This window comes from Pelodiscus sinensis, chromosome 1 (genome assembly GCF_049634645.1).
Source record: "Pelodiscus sinensis isolate JC-2024 chromosome 1, ASM4963464v1, whole genome shotgun sequence".
NCBI lineage: Eukaryota > Metazoa > Chordata > Testudines > Trionychidae > Pelodiscus > Pelodiscus sinensis.
Genome location: NC_134711.1, coordinates 201,197,790 through 201,219,794, shown reverse-complemented (window position 1 = coordinate 201,219,794; position 22,005 = coordinate 201,197,790). Strand labels below are relative to the sequence as shown.

The 22,005-nt window shown below is 39.4% G+C and overlaps 1 protein-coding gene across 6 annotated transcripts in view; it reads right to left on the bottom strand.

Annotated features, from left to right (window-relative positions):
• Nucleotides 1-6,087: 6,087 nt before the first annotated feature.
• Nucleotides 6,088-22,005, bottom strand: part of TAB3 (TGF-beta activated kinase 1 (MAP3K7) binding protein 3) — a 77,436-nt gene continuing 61,518 nt past the window's right edge. For 5 of the 6 annotated variants that reach the window (XM_075913268.1, XM_075913272.1, XM_075913271.1 and 2 more), the window contains 4 exons: nt 20,285-20,445; nt 18,758-18,851; nt 14,975-15,058; nt 6,088-10,238 (listed from right to left, as the gene is read on the bottom strand). In XM_075913268.1, the coding sequence (XP_075769383.1) occupies nt 10,099-10,238; nt 14,975-15,058; nt 18,758-18,851; nt 20,285-20,445 (479 nt within the window). In that variant the 3' untranslated portion in view covers nt 6,088-10,098. The remainder of the gene's footprint in view (nt 10,239-14,974; nt 15,059-18,757; nt 18,852-20,284; nt 20,446-22,005) is intronic. The other variant, XM_075913269.1, reaches the window with a different exon arrangement.

Below are 22,005 nucleotides of genomic sequence, written 5' to 3'. Positions count from 1 at the left end.
TTAAAACCACTGATACTCTTTATAGCATCACTACTTTTTTCAGTTATAGCTTTTCAGATTTTAATTGTATCCGGTAGATGTTGGTGTACCAGAAGTGAGGTTGTGTCTGTACCACTGACCCTTTTTCTGAATGATCTACAGAGTTATGGGAGTCAAGTTAGTGTCATGTTTCTCAAAACAAGCAGTTTTAATAAAAGGATCTAGGTTTTCATCAATTAACTAAGAGTAGGAGAGTCCTGCTGTAGTGAATAGTCACATTAAAAAAATTGCTTAGCTAGCAAAGTTTCCATTGGGCATAATACACTGAACTACATTGCAATTATATTTTAACAAATATAGTACATGCATATACTGCAGAGTTGGAAATAAAGACTCAAAAAAGTGAAAATTAGAAAAACACAGATGACTCATTACGTCAGTGTAACAGGTTTCTACCTCCAATTATCTGGCACAAGTTCCCCACACAAGTTCCTGATTTCCAAGATAAGTTTTTGATCACAAAGAAACACAAGAGATGACTATTAGATTGTTTTTGATCTTTCTTGAACAGCCAAGATTCCTATAACACAATTAAGCCTTTTTCTGTGATTGAATACACCCAAATTTTCATCAAAATGATTTAACATTGTAAAAGTGAAACTGGCCACTGCTCAAAGCAAAGCAAGTATCTCTTCCTCTGTTCTTGAGGCAGCAGTCCCTCCTCAGTTTTCCTGACTCCAAATCACAGTATAAACTGAATTGGATTCACCTTAGGAACCAACAGAACAAGTTTGCATTTGAATGGACTTCTTCAGGGCCCCTAAGTGTAATAAGCAGAGAGCAGGACCAAGGACAATCACTCCAGGCATCCCAGTTACAGAACTAACATTGATGGGATACATTAAGGGTAATCAGGGATACAGCACAAGACTCCTGTCTTTCCTGGATGGTACCTCTATTCTGAGAAATTGTCAGCATTTCCTTTAACCAAGGGACACTGTCCCCAAACCAAGCTTGTTGTCATCTAGTCAGTACAGACCACTATCCAGAATGAAAAATATACTAGCATCCAAAGCATAGGGAAACCATCCATATTATCTTGTTTCTTTTTATTTATTGCAGTCTCTTGTTCAGGCTCATAGAAACAATACAGGCTGCCCCCGACTTGTGATGCAATCGGCTCCAGGGATAGCATCGCAAGTCAGGGGCGTCGTAACTCGAGCCTCCATTTACGATAGGCGTCGTACGCCGTTGTAAATGCGGGGCCAAGGATGTAAGCTGGGGGATTTTGGCCCCTTCCACACTTATGGAAAAGGTCGTAAATGCAGGGGGGCGAGGGAGGCATAAATCGGGCCATCGTAAAGTGGGGGCCTCCTGTATTATGCCAAATCAGCAGACTGAGTTGAACCAAAGAGGGAAAATTGGTTTTCACTTTGGTTTAGGGCAACTCTTACTATCAGTTCTGTAAAATTTGGTATCAATTTTTGGAATCCAAATCTTTAAGATGTAAGAGCAGAATTTCACTTTGCTGGCTAACAGATTTTGCTATACTTATTTGCAGAAATAAAAAAAATCAGTCTAACTAAAAAATTAATAAGCATACCCTATACATGAGCTTTATCTGGAGATAGGAAAGCCACTTTTTAAACTAAAGTTTTGTGGAATTTTTTATATGAGCCTTAAAACAGGTTTTTGTGTACATTAATTGAATGTTTCTTTTTTCCCCCCTAGCAAACCTAATAGAGGACGATTTGTGAACTTCAGCAAGGTCATTATGACATGGGAATAATGAATCCAGGACAACTAATTAAAAAATTATCATATGAGCCTACGGACTGACTTTTATAGCAAGTTACTGGAACGCTATGACCTTTGACTACCTGCAAAGAAACTAATTATACTGTTATACACATTCCATTAGCCAGAAGTCTGTTGTGGTATTTTCTATACATTTCACGGAAATATTTATATACTATATATTTCAGAGGGTCTGTTCAAAACTCTTAGATGGTAAGATTTAGGCCAACCAAATTCAGTATGCAGCTCCCTCTTAACTAAGCAAGGCAAAGTTTTGGTTTTCCCAGGAAAATGGGATGTGTCTGTTATGGGATTGCTTCCTATACAGAAAATAGACAGAATCACCAGGGAGGTAAAAAGGGGTTTGGTGGTGCACTCTCCCATTCGGGACTGTCCCAGCTGAGCTCCCAACCCCAGGCACCCTTTAGGAAGAGTGAGGGGGAAAAAGCCCCTCCCCCCCAATTTGTACAGGTAGATTGATGGCTGCTCTCCTTCGTTATGAGCGAGGGTAAAGTGCACAGAGTTTACTGCATTCCTTACTCTGGCTGAGGAGTGCAGGAAGCAGACAAATCTGGTCATGCACCCTTTCCCCAGCTGTGCCTGTTGGAGCAGCAGCAGTCTGGAGAAGCACTTCTCACCTCTGTGCAAGCTCAAAGGTGCAGTGACAGAGGGCTGGGATAGTCCTCTCTCTAGGGCAGCCTGCATGCTGATCCCTTCATTCCAGGTCCCACCCAAGATCAATGACTTAAATGAAGCATATACATTTTCATTTTATACTCCAAAAACCAACAATTGCTTGAATTAAGGACCCAAGCAATGCCAGGTAAATCTTTTAGTTTTAAAATATATTCTAGATCCTTTGTTGACCATTTCATAAAATACATATTAAGTATTGTCATTCCTGAAGGGAGACACTAATGCAGGGGTGGCCAACCCATTCTGGGCAAAAGGCCAAGATAGCAGTGGATCCAGGACAAAGAGCCGGGGCAAAGTTTTTTTTTTTATTATTATTATTATTTTCCTCAACAAAAGACTGCCCATTTAAAGGCTCTACCCCTTGAAGAAATCTCGTTTCATGGCCACACTGGACAGCTCCTCTGCCAAGGTCAGCACAGGGAGCCAGGAGGAGGGGGCTGTTTTTGGGGGTGTGAGGGAAGCTTTCGAGCCATGAGGAGGGGCCTCACGAACTGCACTGGGGTGGTGGGGGTGGTGGTGGGGGGGGGGGGAGAGCCACATGCTTTCAGGAAAGGATATTTTTTAATTTGAGAAATTATGGGCTGGTCTACACACAAAAGTAGTATTTGTTTAACTAAAGGTGTGGTTTAAAAAAGTACTAAAAACAATGCAAATTCCAGTATTGACAATTACATCATTTAAACCTGCTTTATATTAGTTTACATCAAAGCTAAACCAGGGTAAACCAGATGTAAACCAATATTAAATGTCTCACACACAAAAGGTCCAATCTACACTAGGAAATTTACCTGCATACTTACACCATTATAATTATTAGTGTGGATGCAAACAAAAAAAAAATCCAGTTTAGTATTGATGTTAGGAATTATATGAGTAACTATAGTGGATTGTGCCATTATTATAATCCTGGTAAATATCCCTAGTAACAACCTGTCTAATTTAAAATGGTTTAAAAACTACTCCTTTAGTTAAAGTAATGCAATATTGGGCGTGGTCCAGGCCCAACTGGCATTGCTAAGTTTTTTAGAAGAGTTTGTAGCATGGAAATGTATAACTAATTCCATACTTTCCATTCAATATTTCAATTTCTAACTGGTTTAATTATTTGATGCTGATGTGTCAGCCAATCATATTCTATTGAAAGCAACATGTTAAAATATCTATCTAGTAAAAGCGACGAGGAGTCCTGTGGCACCTTATAGACTAACATTTATTGGAGCATAAGCTTTTGTGGGCAAAGATCCACTTTGTCAAATGCTCCAATAACTACACTACCCCGCTAGTTCGAACTAGCGGGGTAATGTATGCATACCGCACTTGCTAATGAAGCCCGGGATTTGAATTTCCCGGGCTTCATTAGCATAAGCGGGGAGCCGCCATTTTTAAATCCCCGCTGCTTCGAACCCCGAGTAGCGCGGCTACACGGGGCTCGAACTACCGATACTCCTCGTGAAACGAGGTGTACCGGTAGTTGGGAATAGGCACCCTAGTCCGAACTACCTAGTTCGAGCCCTGTGTAGCCGCGCTACTCGGGGTTCGAAGCAGCGGGGATTTAAAAATGGCGGCTCCCCGCTTATGCTAATGAAGCCCGGGAAATTCAAATCCCGGGCTTCATTAGCAAGTGCGGTATGCATACATTACCCTCCTAGTTCGAACTAGGAGGGTAGTGTAGACATACCCTTAGTCTATAAGGTGCCACAGGACTCCTCATTGCTTTTGCAGATTCAGACAAACAAGGCTCTGATGCTTTATATTTAGGGACTTCCATCTTGGCACAAACACTTCCACTGCAGTAAAGATATTAATGTTTGATTTGTAAGTTACATGGGACCAAATTTACCTCATGGCTTTCTTTGTCAAAACTTGATGGGCATGGGAAGTTGTCAATGTCATGTAAGAGTTTACCTTTTGAAATAATTGCACATGGGGGAGTAATGCATGCAGGGAAGATTGAGATAGTCTACAATGAAATCCTGGGGGGATTAAGGATGGGTCCCTGGGAAAGGTGCAGAGGAATGGAGCTTCAGGTGGAAGGGACAGAGCTGGGACCAGCAAGCCTTCAGCACTACACAGCCCCTAGTGCCACACAGGGCTCAAATGGAGATTTAAATGGCCTGAGGTGCCGGACTCTACTGCAATGGTGTCTACGGAAGCTGGGAGCCCCCGACCTTTTTAAACTGCTGGGCCCCAGGGAAACTGTCTTTTCCAAAGCGACAGAAGGTATGGAAGGATCCCGAGGGGACCCGGAATGATCATCTAGGGAGTGAGCAAAGTACCTGGGGCAGTATCCAGAGGGTGAGTGAAGGAGAAAAACAGGGGAATGCTAGCTAGGTGTTTCTGCCTTCTGTACATGCAACTTGCTATTGTCCACATGCTGCTGTTCACCACCACCTAGCTAATCAATAGCTCACCACACACCAAACAAGGATGAGCTCCACAGACACAAATTTAACTATGACTGTATAGATAGTTAAGCTTGTATAGGGAGTGTAAATTAGGTTGAATGAGTGTGCTGTGTATGCTGTAATAGACTCTACCTGCATGACAATCTAGTTTTCTATGTGTGGGCACTGTTTACAGGAAACTACAGAAACATTCAGGTTGCTCCCACAGTGGAAAGTATTGCTCTGTGCTGAAAAGTGGCAGCACCTGTAGGACCCAACTATTGCCTAAAATAAAATCTAACAGTTTTGAGGTAGGTTAAATTGGGAATCCAAAGTGTGGGATTAGTTTGACTGTTCCCATGGAGGTCAAGTTAAACTCCCAATGAGTTCAACAGGAGAAGAATATGGCCAACTGTGGGCACTTCTACAAATCCCACTCAGACCTTGAAATAATCCCCATTTTAAACCTGAAACTCTTCGATTTAGAATTAAGCAGCTATCAGCAAGCCACTATTTAAGACCGATTTTCATATAAATTAGATGAATTCAACTATCTAGACCTGAAACACTTAACTTGAGAAACAATAATTGAACCTAGTACTTACTTACCACCATACTTCATAGAGAAGTTAAAAGGATCAACTGAAAAGTTTAATTCCTATAATACCCACCAGATCACACAACATCAATTCAATAAGCTTTAATTTGGTGAAAGATACTGCGCCAAGGATAATACTACATTTTCAGTTGTGCATCACTCTCAAACCTGAGTAAACATTCAGAAAAAACACCACAAATTCTGTACCATACATTCAACAAAATAATCTTTTCCTCAAGCCTTTTGGGAGAGGAACAGAAATCTATAAATATTCATCTGCCATTATTAATAGCATCTTCTGGCATTAGAATGCTCTTTGGTTTGCTGCTAAAAGGGACAGAGAAAAACACTTCATGAACATCATTCCTGCAAAGTAATGTCCCAATTCTGCAATCTAATCTGGACAAACATTTGACTTCAGTGGGACGCCACACAGCTCAAACATCTTTTCCCTGGACACTCACCTGCAGGTTTGGGACCCAAGTCCAACAGAGCAGACATTCAGAAAGAAATATTGATTTACAAGAACATAAACAGAAGCTTCTTATAGTTGTGTGTTTATGCTATATTTTGTCAAAGCAAGAACATTTGATATTTTGGAAATATCTTTGACTACACACGAGAACAAATGCAGGAGGTGATTTTTTCTTAATTTATTTTTGCAGAAACCTGCAACTTTTTGAGTATGCACTTTCTGAGATACCATACATGCATAACCTCTTAATGCTTTTGTACATTTTCATCTCTTGGTAATAATCCCATTCAAGGCAGATACATCTAAAATCTATAGACACCATATTTACAGGATTTTAACAAGATCTTGTCTTGTTTTCATGAAAAAATTCAATAGGGTTTCACACAGTAGGAAATATGGATTGGATACATTGGTGTCACCATAAATAAATTTCAAGAACAACTTTTAAAAAATTCTTTAAGGTTTTGAAAATCCAAAATTATACTATTGCATTAACTCCACCGACCTCTGATTTTTCAAACAATTCAAGAAAAACCTACCTGTATTAATATTCATAGACAAGCAATGAGAATGTCCCAAACTAAAATATATGGCAAGTTTCATCCATGGCCAACTTTAAATTATATTAACATTTAGAAAGGAAATAAAATAGGTGCAGAACACAGAAGCAATACTGACTTGACCGCAAGACACATTGTGGGCAAATTCTCTTTATGGGGTAAAGTGTCACAGTAGTATAGCATGTAAATTTTTTAGTTTCAGAGATGCAGTTAAATATCTTCAAATCAAACTGTCCTTCTTGAACTATGAAAGCCATTTCACATTCTTGGGTACACAAATGAATATTAAAAAAGATCAAGATGACATTTAATTTCTAACTTGTGATTCTCACATTCTTGTTTTTTAAAAACATTCTTTATTATTGTTTTCCATTTTGTTTTGTACCAATTTCAGCTCAGATATTTCTGAATTCAGATCAAAGAGTTTTACAATCAATCTTAATGTCAACATGTTACCACAGAAAATTTGAAATGAGATGTATAACTGGGACAGATACAAAAACTGAAAGAAAGCAATAATATAATTTTAAAGAAAACATGATTAAGTAGAACATGATTAGAAAGTACTAAGACTGAGACCAGCTCTTTAAAAATTACTACACCTTCTCATAACACCTCCCAGTTAACGGAAAACACACAAGTATAACAGACACAAATGTGATCTTAGATTATACTTTACAAAGTATTTTCTTAACACCCACCCACCTCCCTCCCGAACAAGCAAGACTGATGATTACATCACATTTGAAGCATATCCAAGTTTAGGATTTCTTTTGGTTTACTGTACCCTGAAATATTGTTCACAAGTCCCAGTCTGACTAAAACTTGTCAAAAACTTAGTAGAAAGGGATACTCAGATGGTAAATACAAAATAAGCTTTTATAAATGTTAATTTAGATGAACAAAATCCTTTTGAATACCTGAAGTCAATTATGTTACAACCAAACTGTACTAGTCTAACAACATGGATGAGGGAAAGCTTTGTTATTAAGAATAAGTAGTGCATTAACTCAACACAAATGACATCAGCATCCTCACAGCAACAGACTCAAAGTTTTATACAAACACAGTTCATTTTATATGCCAGTTGACATTAGGGATGTGTGCATTAAATACTACACAAAACCTTTTTGGCATAATCTACATTTCAGTTGGAGTGTTTGCCTGCTTCCAAAAACTAAACAGAAGATCTAATATTCAAATACAAGCTATGGTCTAATAAACTGAAGATTCGAGTGTCATATGGAGTTATTTTACTGCTAATGTTTGTGCATGGATATTTACAAGTAAATGAATACAACAGATTTTTTTCAATACTTTTTGTACAAACGACGAATGAAAACTGAAAAGTTCAAAAACAAAAAAGTCAGCTTTTGCTCTTAAAATGAACCTACTCATTTGATGGCACTCTCTCTCACCCTCCAACAGCATCTCTTCGCAGCTTGCCTCTTGTTTTCTGCGGGCTAGTGAAAGCTATGACAGACTAGAATGTCTAACACCAAAAACCATACATTTAGGATTATCAGAGCTCACAGAATTCAAGGGTTGCATGCATTTTTTTAAATCAAGAACAACTATATGGTCTTAAAACAAAGTGGCAAAACTCTTCTCAAGCATGCTACTGTTACTATCATTTTAGTTGACTTTTTTGCTAATCCAGCAGAAACTAAAGCTGTTAAAATCAACATAAATAGGACTGAAAATTGAAATCATACAAAAGTAATGGTGTTGCTAATCTCTAAAGGAAGAAAAATGTTTCAGCTCATCTGTTTTCCGTACTGTCATTTCAGTGTTTTCAGACTCTTCATTTATACAAGCAGAACTACAAAAATTTACTCACTTTTAACTTCATCTGGACAGCAGGAATTTTTACACCGCCCCTCCCCCCCACCCACAACATGAGCTCCTCAGAGTAGAAAATCACCATCAACTTAAAGAAATTTCAACTGATGCCTTTGACTTACGTTTGCTTATTAATGCTGCACACTTTAATTGATCAAGCAGACTTAAATAGATTTTAGGTTATGTTTAACATTTAAGAAGCAAAGAAACATATTTCAGTATCATATCAGATAAAAAGCAGTTTCTGGTCTGAATCAAAAGACAGCAGTTTTTCACTTTTTTTTTAAACTGCATTGATGGAAGACACCAGAAAGGCAATACAGATAAAACAAATACTCTCCCTTTCAAATGCCATGAAAATGTTGGATTAAACAAAAGTTAAGAGTAAAAATTCAAATTCACTGTACCAGCTTCTTACTGACATTAAGTCAGTCACACACAATTTCACATCATAATCATTCAGCTGCCCAAACCCAACTTCTGATTTCACAAATAATGACTGCTTTATTACAGCAAACTGAAGCATTTAAACAAAACTGATTATTTTTATAATACAGTATGGTTTTTAGTTTGCAAGTGTTGTATTTGTCATTGTATTGCAAACATTTCCTGACCCCCCACCAAATGCAGCGTGCACCTTCGAGACCTGCCATCTGCTATATTGTACAGGTTGGTTTATTAACAATGTGCAAATAAACCTTTATGAAGAGCTAATATGATTTTTTTTTCAATTAAATCAGAATTGGAGGTACAAAGTACCTTCTGTGCTGTAAACATCATGACTTCTTCACAAAATTGGAAGCTGAAAAGGCTTAAGTAACAGGGTGCAAACACTTCTCATACACAATCATGGCTGAACTCAAATCTTTACAAACAGATTTTGGAACAGTTCTGGCATTTGGCATATGTTCACTATACTGCTACAGAGCAGTCTGAGGAGAACGTTATTGATAAAAGCACACTTACTTTTTAGGTTTAATACATGATGGCCTAATAAAAGCATGCAGCAATCTTTTCATCAGTAATATGGTAGAATTAGTTCTTAGATAAATTACCAGTGTCGACACTGGTTGGTGAACACCATACAAACGAAAGGGATTGTAGAATCACCTCCAATTCTACTTTTTGTGTAAGGCTCATACAGTACCTCATTTTCTCATCAGAAGTCACAATCTGAAAACAGCGATTTTTGTTTAGACTTAAATTACCCTGAAAAAAGCAGCAATTACAAATACCGCCCCTCCCCCCGTTCCCCATTTTCTATATGCTGTAGAACCTACAATTGCATTTTCCTGTCTTCTTTATCAGTAGTTTACAATCCAGAAGCACAGGGAGCCTTTGTTTTCCAGCTAGCTGGGACCAAGTAGGTCAGCTATGGCTCTTCAGTTTGTTGGGATACCTGTAACATTTTACATCATTACTAAAAGTTCTATATTTAAAAATTAAGAGCCATCAAGCAGTAACTTTATCCACAGGATTCAACAGCAGCAATTATCTGCTCTCCTGTATACATTCTTCAACAAGTGAATCTTTTCTGGTTTGGGTATTCTTTCTGCTTTGTTCACTGCAAAGGGATAAGAAGAGAATATCCCACCCCCATTTATTTTTTTAGTGCAGTACAGAAGTGGAAACAGTTTCACATTTTTTCTTCCCCCCTTGTAATCTGAAAACAGCTGGCCGTCAAAGCCCTGGCAGATTGACAAAAAGGTTCCCCATTTTCCTTCTCCTATGTCTGTGGGCTCAATCTCATGCAGATTCTTTCCAGATTCACGTATAACGTGGCATTTCACACTGCTCACAGCGGTTTAGTGCGGGGTGGTTTAGAAAGGTGCAGCTATCACAATTCCATGGGGCCCCTTCAAAGTCTTCATCTCTTGGCTGAGTCTGTTTGGAACTGGTATGATGCTCTACAAAAATAAATAAATAAATAAATGCTTTTCAGACAGCCTTTGTAAGAAAGTACACCAATCAATTTTAGCAAACAGTTAGAGAAGGTTAAGATGCTCATCTGCTAGCTAGTACTTCTCAGTTGTATTTTACAGGTATCTAAATGGCACTGTACAACTGGATAAGAATTTGAAATTCAGAATGTATAACACACATACATTATGTATTTATTACCTATTGAGAAGGCAGTCCAAAGCTGATTAGCAGGGAATGACATGAATCTACTCAAAGTAACAAATACATGTGACTATGTAGGAGTTTTTACATGTATCAAAAGAAGGGAATTTTCTAGAAAGAGTAGGTCTGAAGACCATCTACCAGTCATTCACCCCCAAAAATAGTCTCCATTGGGCAAGAATCTGACATCCTGCAGGTCATTAATAATGCACTTTTGCTCTCATTTCCAATAAATCAATAGTTCACTGAAACTGCATGCAACTCAAAGCAAAATGTGTTGTAATAATCTACTCTGTTATCTGGAGCACGGTTTGTACAGATATGCCACTAGCAGTGCCTAAAAAGCTACCTTTTAGGAAGAGTTTGATGGCTCTCCCTTCTGTGTTTGTTGTATTTTGTCATTTAACTTCCTATATCCTGAGTGTTTTAGAATATTACAGAGGGAGATACTAACTCCCGAAGCCAGAACATTTTCCCATTTAAATAAAATAAAACCAAAGAAACTTCCAAGATTTTTTTTTTTTAAGGTAGGACTCTTTCAAGTAGGTAATTCTTCCCATAAACAAGAAATTATTTACACAAGCCAATACTTTCACACAACTCAATTTACATATCAGCATGTCTTGCATTACTCTTGTAACTTTTCCCAAGAGTCTTCTTTCCATATTTGTTATTTAAGGCCATCAGTAATTCATAGGAAATTTATCAGAGGGGAAAAATGCATTATCCTGCATCCAAAAGGCAACACTGTAGGATGCCTCAGATGAAGATAAATTCCACAAATCTTCCCCTACCAATGCCTTTAATCAGTGATAAATTCCATAGAACTAGCATACCGAAAGCTATAGCAGAAGAATTGTGGAATCTGTGTTCCTCAAAAGAAAAATAAATAAGGCAAGACCCCATCAAGCAGAAAAGCTTTTACACATTGCTATAAAATGTTTATACACTATTCCTCAAAGCACTGATAGTATAATGCTGCTATGGTCAATTGTGGTACAAAGGAGTGGTGTGTTTGTGTGTGATACTATGCTGTATGGTCAACCATAGAGTATGAGGGAGTAAAGTTTGTGAGAAGATCTGAGAGAAAGTATATTCCCGTGTAATTTACTGATGGCAATATCTCCCTGTATGTGATGCAAGAGCAGTCTGCTCTTCAGAAATGTTTTATAAAGCCAGGGATAAAACGCATCTCTTGCAAAAGGGAAAGGGGACAACTTTTGAATTTAGGCAAGCATCCCAACCTTCTTTCTGTTTGGTGAGAGTTCTGAAGGTGTTCATGTGCTCTCTTTCCAGTAGTGCTCTGGGCATGATCCAGTTTCAGTGGTGGGAAGCAGCTGAGTGTCAGCAATTGATAAATTTAGGGGTTTTTATGTTCAAGTATTAATTTGTGCCCGAGATCAAATACATTTAGAAATCAAACCTTAGGATTTTAAGTTTATCTGAAAAATCTAAAACCAGGCACATGCTACTTTGTCAGGACATACATGCTGGAGAAAAGAATTCTCAGGTTCTATTTTTTCTTTGAATTAGACATTATCATCCATTTTTCAGAAAATTGGTATTTTGTCCCAAGTTACTTGTTAACTGTTTCATTGTCATCTCTTTGAATTTCTTACAATTACTTAACATGATTTATATCCTTATGTTGGCACTTTCTAAAAAACAGCTCAAGTCTATCAAACTGAAAAGTTCAATGAACTAATTTTTAATATTGCACAGCATTGCCAACAAATAACTATCAAAACTGTTGTGTTGAGTGTTTGTTGTATTATTTCCCAGACAGCACAAACTAATATAGTTTAGATATTGCACAAATCCCATCAGACCCCCTGCCCAAAGTTTTGATTTACAGGCACTACACTAGGATAACTACCCATTTAACATTAAATTGCATACTTTGATTATCGTGGTCTGACAGGTACAGTTCATTAAGATGTGCCCTGTTCCAATGAACATTAATATAATTTCAGTAGCTTAATCCAGCTTCAGTTTCTAGGCACTCAACTTTTCTAGCTAATACATCCTGAAAGAAGAGAAATGATAGAAAAGCAAGTACTGATCAATATCCATTGCTCTCATTTCAGTCAAGTCACAAAAGATAGAGACAATACACATTGTGGAATTGCCTTTCAGGAAAGCAGCACAAGACAGTAAAAAATAGCAATGTTTAGGTATAATTGGGGTAGATTTATCCAACTCTGCCATATCTCGATTCCTGCTAATTCTATACTTTGTTTTTCCTCTCCTTTCCCCACTATACAACTTCTGTTTAAGTGAAAAAGCCATTTACAGGCAGTCCCCGGGTTACGTACAAGATAGGGACTATAGGTTTGCTCTTAAGTTGAATATGTATGTAAGTCGGAACTGGCTCCAGATTCAGCCGCTGCTGCTGAAACTGACCAGGGGCTGACTACAGGAAGCTGGAGGCAGAATTGCTCTGCCCCCAGATTCCTGGAATCAGCCACTGATCAGTTTCAACAGCGGCTGAATCTCGAGCCTGGGACAGAACAGCTGGGCTGCCAGGTAGGTCGCTGCAGGACCAACCCGGCAGCACCCCAGCTGCTCTACCCCAGGGTCCACAACACAAGCCTGGTCTGCTGGGGGGAGGGGGCCACACTAGCTGCGCCCCCCCCCCCAGCAAACCAGGGACATGGGGAGCAAAGCCGCAGCGGCGGTGGAGTGCAAAGCCTCAGAGGCACGGAACCCCTCCGCCTCCCCAGCTTTGCTCCCGGTGTCCCTGGTCTGCTGGAGACGGTCCCCAGCAGACCAGGGGCACCCGGAGCAGCTTCTCTCACCCCGGAGGTCGAGGTGGCGGGACCGCTGCGCTCTGGGCGGTCCCGCTGCCTGCGAGCTCCGGGGCGAGAAAGCCCCGTTCGTAAGTCCGGATCCGACATAAGTCGGATCCGCGTAACTCGGGGACTGCCTGTACTAAGGTTTTTTCTACAAGTCCCCAGAGTTCTTATATGGATACCTGAAGTTAGGCTCCTAAATGTATATTTTGTCTCTTAAAAAGAGTTTTGATTTTTTTCACATGTACTAGCATGCCGAGCAGTAACTCTCCAGTATGGAGACACTTCACGCAAACTACAGGTTGAACCTCCAAAAACTGGGACACCTCATGTAGCAACATCAGTGGTCTGACAGGACCACAGGTGTTCCTGGACCAGGGAGTTTTGGATGGGAGCATGCCCCATTGAAAAAGGGCGAGCGGCTCAAAGCCCAGCAGGACTGGGGCTGGGACTAGAGCAAGAGTCCTGGTAGCACAGCAGGAGCCTCAGCAGCCCCAGTAGCAGAGCTGGGGACATGGCAGTCATGACAGCCATGCTAGCAGGACCAGGGTTGGAGATGCAGCCATGGCAGCCCTGATAGTGGGACTGGGTCCGGGGGCAGTCTGGGTTGCCGGGGCTGCAGCAGCATGGCAGCCCAGCTGGAAGGGAGGGCAGCTGAGGCCGGCAGGAGGGAGAGAAAGTGGTCTGCGGAGCGAGTAGCAGACCACCACCTCTGGTCTGGCAAATTCCTTTTGGGACCTGTCAGATCCTGAGGGTTCCAGACCAGAGCAGTCAGCCTGAAAAAGGTACCTAGTTTCAATTTATATATTTATTTATTCCCACAATAAAAGAACTAAGGGTCACCAAATGAATTTAAAACAAACAAAAAGAAGTTTTTCTTCACTCAGTTCACAGTCAATCTGTGGAACTCCTTTCCAGAGGATGCAGTGAAGGCTAGAACTTTAACAGGGTTCAAAAAAAGTGCTAGATAGATACATGGAGATTAGGTCCATCAATGGCTATTAGCCAGGATGGGTAAGAATGGTGTCCCTAACCTCTGTCTGGAAATGGGTGACAGGAGAGGGATCACATGAGGATTACCAGTTGTAATCCCTCCCTCTGGGGCATCTGGTATTGGCCACTATCGGCAGACAGGATACTGCGCTAGATGGACCTGTGGTCTGTCCCAGTATGGCCGTTCTTATATTCCTATGTTCTTCATTTAGTCCTCTTTCAAGTACAACTAAGTTAAAGGCCTAAAATAAGGCTCCTAAATCTGTATGCTGTTAAATAAGCATTCAACAGGATTTAGGCTCCTAAGTGTGTCAATCACTTTTGAAACAGAAGCATCCAAACCTAAATAGGACTCAAACACATTTTTTTTAAAACAATTTTGGTTCTTTCAGAATAACATTATCTTCTAATTAACTGTAAAAACATATGTACTTTCAAGTTCATTTCTATTAATAAGCAGTATTATACATAAACTTCTAATATTAATTTTAAACACGTTGATCGAAAGTAGTTTCCAGTGCCAGTGTTATTGTTCATGTAACAGAAATGTGTTTGAGTTTTAGCTGCACAGCTTGTAAAATGTACGAAGAAAGATATTTCCTGCTACTATTGTGTGTGTGAAAAGAATTGCATTAACACTTAACTGTAACTTGGAAGTTCTCCTTCTCAATGTGAGAACTACTGAACAACAATGAAATATGAATGGTTTCATTGGCACTTATTTAGCAACTCACCTTTTTTACATGGCTTTGGTGGCACAACAGGACCAGGCTCTATATTATCATAAAAGTTGCTCATGGCTTTCGGATCAAAGTTACCTAGCGACAGGATATATATATATATATATATAAACAATACTACGAAAGGTTATTAGAACGTATATGTACAAGTACCTTTATGTATGAAGCGTATTATACATATTACATGTTTACATCTTTCATATCTTTGACTCATCATATTATCCCATTGCTGCATTTATTCTGGAAGGCATAATAGTACATTGAAGAAACTGTAGCAGACTTGCCACATCTCCCTGTAACCCCATCATTTTTCAGAACCAAGTTTCAGTAAAAGCTGCAGTATTCCACCCATAGCAGGTGATAATTAAAATGTTTAAATATGCCAAAATATCTAAGAAAAAGATAACACTTTACCCCATCTATCTCATTTCCTATGAGGAAACCAATTGTTTAAGGAATAGGGATGTTACATTTTGATTAACTAATTGAATAGCTGATGGGATTTCCATTGACTATTCAATTAGCTGATAAGGACTAGCATGGCATTCTACCTTTGAATGTAAAAGAGCCCCAGCAGGGACTCCTGTACATTTCAAAGTTGGAATGTGGTTGCTGTGCCCCTGCTTCCTCCCATAGAGCTTTTAAACCAGCTCCCTCCAGCACTCTTTCCTCTCCCCGCCCTCCTTGCTGCCTCTTTGTGATAGAGACAGTTGGGAGCTGGGGGGGAGGGAAGCAACTAGTTGACTAGTCGCTTATATCCTGATTAAGGAACTGTGTATCTGAATTGAGATCCAGTTGACCATACGGAAATGAAAATAAAATAGGCCTGTTTTGTTAGGGGTACCATACTGAAGTTCTAACATTAACTTTTCTGAAAATAAATAAAAGCTCCTCTTAAATGCTTCTAGAAACATCTTCCCTAGAAGTTTAACTTTCAATGCTGTATAGAGAACATTTCTCCTCCATAGTGTTCTATTTTTTTTAATATATATTTTCAGCTGGTCTCCTAAATTTTACTGGCTTGAGATAGTTACATTGTGTGCCTTCCTCTGCTGTTTCTCATTCCAGAAGGTGAAGCTCTTAATAAGGTAGCTGCTTCCAGATTGTCAGAAAAGTGGATGAAAATCAGTTTGGATTTAAGTAAATATTAGCATTCATTTCTGAACAGTTCTGTTCATAGCCTTCTGAGTATGAATCTCATGGTTTTTCTGTTCTTCACTTTCATTTATCCTGTAGTTTCACTGATTGTTCCACATTTCCTATATTCTCAGCTGGACCTTGCACAGGTTTAATTTTGCAGTTAGGAGTAATTGTGTACATGTCTAGTTGTGAATCTGACATCTGTCAATCCCATTTCAGTATCTGTGCTCTGATATGCAATTTATTTTAAATATACTCATTTATAAAATAGAATCACAGTCCCAAACAAACAATGAGTTATCTGATTGTTGTGGGAATTTATTTTTACAGTTTGCTCTAAATGGTTAACAAGTTGTCCTCTAGCGAAGGACACATTCTTATTCCATATTCTTCTAGTCTGTTTGCACACTTGTATGGATCAGGTTTGAACCATCTAGATCTAGGTTTTAAAAAAACGGGTAAGATTTTGTTTGATCTGCATGGACATTCAGAGTCCCATGACATTTTCTGAAAGAATTGCTACCAGGCCTCAAGATATCCGGCCCAAAATGTTGTCTATGGCAGATAGGTTGAATGAATTATAGTGGTGTTGTGTAAAACATCCTTTATGTGTACAGCACCTTCAGCTCCTGAAAAGGGAACTCACCAATCTAGGAAATTACAAAGAAACTTGAAGGATCAAGCTTAGTCAAATCAGAGTAGTAATTCTATTTTTTTTTTAAATGGACTGATGCCAAGTCATTCTGGTATTGTTACCAGCGTTAAGACATCTGAGAGGTAGTTTATTTGTTCATTATAAGTGTTCTGCTCTGGTCATCTCAAAGCTTTCCTCTCTATAGTTATTTCATATTATCTTTTATTTCAATCTTTGGATCAGAGGTTTTCCCTGCACATCACCAGCTTTAGTTTGTTTTCAGTAGGGCAGCTTCTATTTGGACAGCAAAATATTTCAGTGTGTTGGATTGCTTAGAGAGAACTGAAAATGCAATTTTTTTTTTTTTTTTTTAAAGGAAAGACCTTGTAGGCTAAAGGCCCCAGAGATTTACAATTTAACCAATTTTGTATACATTTACCACAAGTTTCTTGATGAATTTTTGAACAGATCTTTTAATTACAACTGTTTGCATTCGCTGGATTCTTGGTTTTAAGCCAGGCTGACTTGCATCACTTTCAGGGTCCTTGATACTAGTTGTTCTAGACTTCACTTTTCATTCTCTCTAATTTCAGCAGTTAGACAAGCAAAGGAACGCTTTATTAGGACACATTGTTTAACTGGTGTTACTTATTTTGTCTCAGCACAGAAATGAGACAAGATTTATATCTTATTTTTAGACTATAATCACTATGAACTTTTTATTCTGTAAAGCTGGTCCATGCATCTTCAAAATATGGATATGGGAAGTGTATTCAGTTTGGAAGTGGCAGATGTAACAGCAAAAACACACCTGTAACAATTTATTTACCAAAATGCAGTGTCATAACAAATCACAGAAAAGTATACATTTGCAGCAAGAATGAATACATCAACTCAAGAACATTAAGTATGGAACCATTATCAAGGTATGACCATTTTTTTAATTAGATTTTTAGATTTCAACTATTTTTACAAAGTCTTTATACGACTAAATACTTAAATTGGTACTGTGTGAATTAATTATATTTATATATAAAATCACACTACAAAACCAGCTTATAACAAAGAAAAAAAAACAGATTGTCTTTTTCATTCTGAAGTACTGACTCAATATGAATAAAACCCAGTTTTTATAAGAAAGGAAAGGGAAAAGCAAATGATACTACAGGTTGGACCTCCCTGGTCCGGCACCCTCAGGACTGGAGCCGTCCCAGACCAACCAATGTCAATGCTCTCCTGCTGGCTGCCCTGCTGCCAGCTCCTTTCCCTGGGCTCCCCGCCTTGCCATTGCTCTGCAAAAGCTGGCCCAGCTGAGGCTCCACCGCCCTGTTGCAGCTGATTGCACCTGGAGTCCCCAGGGGTTCCCCAGCCAGGGCCACCTAACACCGCCAGCCCCGCTACCTCTGGAGGTTTCTCAGGGTTCTCTCAGCCCCAGGCTGCCCAGCTACTGCTGAGTGTTTCCTGAGAATCACCAGCCACCGCCTGTCATACTGCCAACAGCTCTCCAGGTGCCTCACCCCACTGACGCCAGGGTTCCCAAGCTGGGGTGGAGGTTTCCCGATGCCGCCTAGCCTCACTGATGCTCGGGTTACCCTGCTGGGGCTAGGACTACCCAGCTGCTGTCTTGCCTCACTGCCAGGGTTCCCCAGCGGAAAGAAGCTCTTGAATCTTGGCCTGGTCCTGCTGCTACCAGGGGTTTCCCAGTCAGGGCTGCCTGCCCATCCCAGCCCCACTCCTGCCAGGGGGCTCCTGGGGTTTCCCGGCTGTCACAAGCCCCTGCTAAGGCTCTTCCAGCTGCCTGACCCCACTGACACCAGTGTTCACCTACCTAGCTGCTGCTGGCCCAGCCAGGACTCAGCAAACCCCACGTTTTATCAGATGGCTCCCACTCCTGGGGCTCTTTGGTCCAGCGAGTCCCAGATTTTGGGAGGTTCAACCTGTACACACATTAAAACTTACACTACATTAAAACTTAAGTTTACCAAAACCAATCAAGTCCATACCTCTAGACTGAAGGAGGTCAACTTCTTTCAGTGTACAGTCAACATTTATCTGGAGTTGTCTATTCAGGCTTCTCAATCTGGTCATTTCTTCAGGCTAGTAAAAAAGGACCCAAAATAGCAATTGTAGAAAAGTCAGCATCAACTCTAACGTAGTTATAACAGTATTTGTCTCATATGTTAACAGTTCCTACCACCACCATTGCCAGGGGTAGCCAGGGTTGCCAATAATAGGTAAATGCAGCTGAAAAAATCTGTAGCAAATGTCAACATGATTTTAGGGAGAATATTTAAAGATAAAAATATAGTTTTCCATTAGGCAGTTGGGAGATACATAAATTAGTTTCAATACTTACAAGGAAGAAAATTTTGCTAGGCTTTTAAAATTATCCAGTTACAGAATCCATGATGGCAGTTACAGTACTCCTATACCCTTAGGCCAGATTTTTACTGCCTTGAGCATCTTTGAAAAAGGTCAATAACCAAATTTTGTCAGTTAAACTGACATAACTCCTGAAAAGTCAGTGTGATTGGTACTCCAGAATTTGACAAATCAGCATGTTCAACCAGAGTCATCTGAAAACCTAACATCACATAGTTAGGAAAATCTTAGGACTTAGGGAGGAAAGGCCAAGTAACTGCAAGTTTGCAGTTTTGCTATTAAAATATAAAACAAAATGTAAATGTAAATTATTTAAATGGCCATTCTTGGTCTTGTGTGCCTTTGACATGTACATTTTATTGCTATAAATCCGCTATGTAAGCTCTCCAGCAGGAAATAAAAAAGGCGACTTCCTTAAAGCTAATCATTCTAATCCGTTTGTTCACTTTAGGTAAATAGAAATGTTTTAATTGCTTTAACTACAACAGCAGTATATCTCTCAGCTTAAAATCTAAAAATAATACTAAATAAAAACACTCTTGTTCATATCACAAATTAGCTAAGACCCCCATTAATTTATTCCTAATGCTGCCTAAAAAATACAAAGTTACTATTGCCGGGGTAAGGATTTTAAGAGGTGCGTAATTGGCTAATTGTGTACCCACCTGTCCTGCCTCTCTCCTCTGGTGCTTCCCCCTCCATGTGTCTGCCCTTCTGTTTGACCCCCAAAATCCCTTGACATCTACACTTTCCCTTACCTCTTGCATCTTCCTGGTGCCTCCCTCATCCCTCTCAACACCTGCACCCCTTGCCCTGTCCTCCCTGGCGCCCATGCCCTCACTGCCCCAGCTCTCCTCATGCTCCTCTTTGTCATCACACATTGACTTGCTCCAACCCCTGCATTCCTAAAACCACCTGGTTTAGAAAAGCATAGCCCATATTTGTTTCTTTAAGTACCAAATGTGTTTATTTCAGAAGAACTAATCTTGATGACAAATCACAGCGTGAAAATCACTGTTTAATTCAAAGAGTTTAATCTCCAAAACATCTTGCTATATGGTGTACTTTGTATGCTGCTTGCAGGAACAATAATTGAACAAGGGAGTTTAAAAAAAGAATCCTGATGTTTACAAATACAAATTTCTTACTGTTGGGATTGAAGTTGTACAGCTTACTCTTCTAAGTCGCCTTTGCATAAGATTGTGCTCCATGCTATTAACTTCAGTTTTCAGTCGTTCTAGTTCCTCCTTCTCAAGCTTCAGCTCTTTTGCTAACCTCTCCATCCTTGCTCGCTGATGTAAAAGCAAGGCTATAGTAGTATAGGGAAGAAACAGTCAATATAATGCACTTAATTAGAAAACTGAACTCTTAATGTACGTGTAAGATACACAAGTGACCTTTCCAAAATAACAGGTGAGCATAAACATGCAGCCAAAAATCAGTGTAAAGACGCTTCATGCCAACTGAACTATAAAGTCTTCCAGAATAAAAACAACATTGTAGACAGTAATTTGAAGTTCATATTACCATTTTGGTCACTGCTTCTTTTTTGTATATGGTCTTTCTCCACTCAAAAATACAAAGGCACCTGTACAAGGAGAGAGCTTCTCAGGATGAAATGGCAATCTAATTATACTGCTATTGCACTGAAAAGAATATATACTAGAGGCAAAAATTAGAGAATGAAAGACTGCACCAGAACATGAATTCTCAGTAGCTGTTTAATAAAGTCATCTGATTTCTCAGAAGGCACTCACATATTAGTCAAAAAAAATCAAGCCAGTATTGATTTTTTGCAGTTCTATTAGAGAATATTAGTTTTTAAAAATTGCTTAAGCCCTTTCGAACAGCAGAAGCTTCAATATCCAGTATTATAAATTCAACAGTGCTCATGGGCAAAACAAAAAAGCAAGGAGAAACCCCGTAACTACGAGAATCCTCACAAAGATCTTCCGAACTTTCAATTCTACAGTTAAAGTTGAGTCATTCCTTCTAAACCTCTTTTAGTCGTTATTCTTCTTACAGGGCTGAATTTGTCATGTTCAGGCTCAAGCTATCAAGACTTTAGTTATCATGGGTTCCTGAGGCAGTTGCTGAACAGGTGAAGGTAATCCAACGAACTAGGAATAAATATTCCATCTTCTCCAAGAGAGACAAGGCAGGATTTTCCTCAATATTGTACTCTGATGTCAATTAACAAGAGCCATACTGGGGCAGACCACAGGTCTATCTAGCCCAGTATCCAGTCTGCCGACAGTGGGCAAATACCAGGTGCCCCAGAGGGATTACAACAAATAATCCTCACATGATCCCTCTCCTGTCACCCATTTCCAGACAAACAGAGGCTAGGGACGCTATTCCTACACATCCTGGCTAATAGCCATTGATGGACCTAACCTCCACGAATCTAGCTCTCTTTTGAATCCTGTTAAAGTCCTAGTCTTCATCACATCCTCTGGCAAGGAGTTCCAAAGGTTGACTGGGCACTGAGCGAAGAAAAACTTCCTTTTGTTTAAAACCTGCTGTCTATTAATTCCTCTCATTCTTATACTATGGGAATAAGTAAATAACTTTTCCTTAATTTTTTCCATACCAGTCATGATTTTATAGACCTTGATCATATCCCCCCTTAGCATCCTCTTTTTTAAGATTAAAAATCCAAGTCTTTTTAATCTCTCTTCACATGGGACCCATTCTAAACCCCTAATCAATTTTGTTGCCCTTTTCTGAACCTTTTCCAATGCCTATCTCTATTTTTAGATGAGATGACCACATCTGTATGCAGTATTCAAGATGTGGGCATACCATGATTTTATATAGAGGCAATAAAATATTCTCTGTCTTATTGTCTATCCCTTTTTTAAATGAT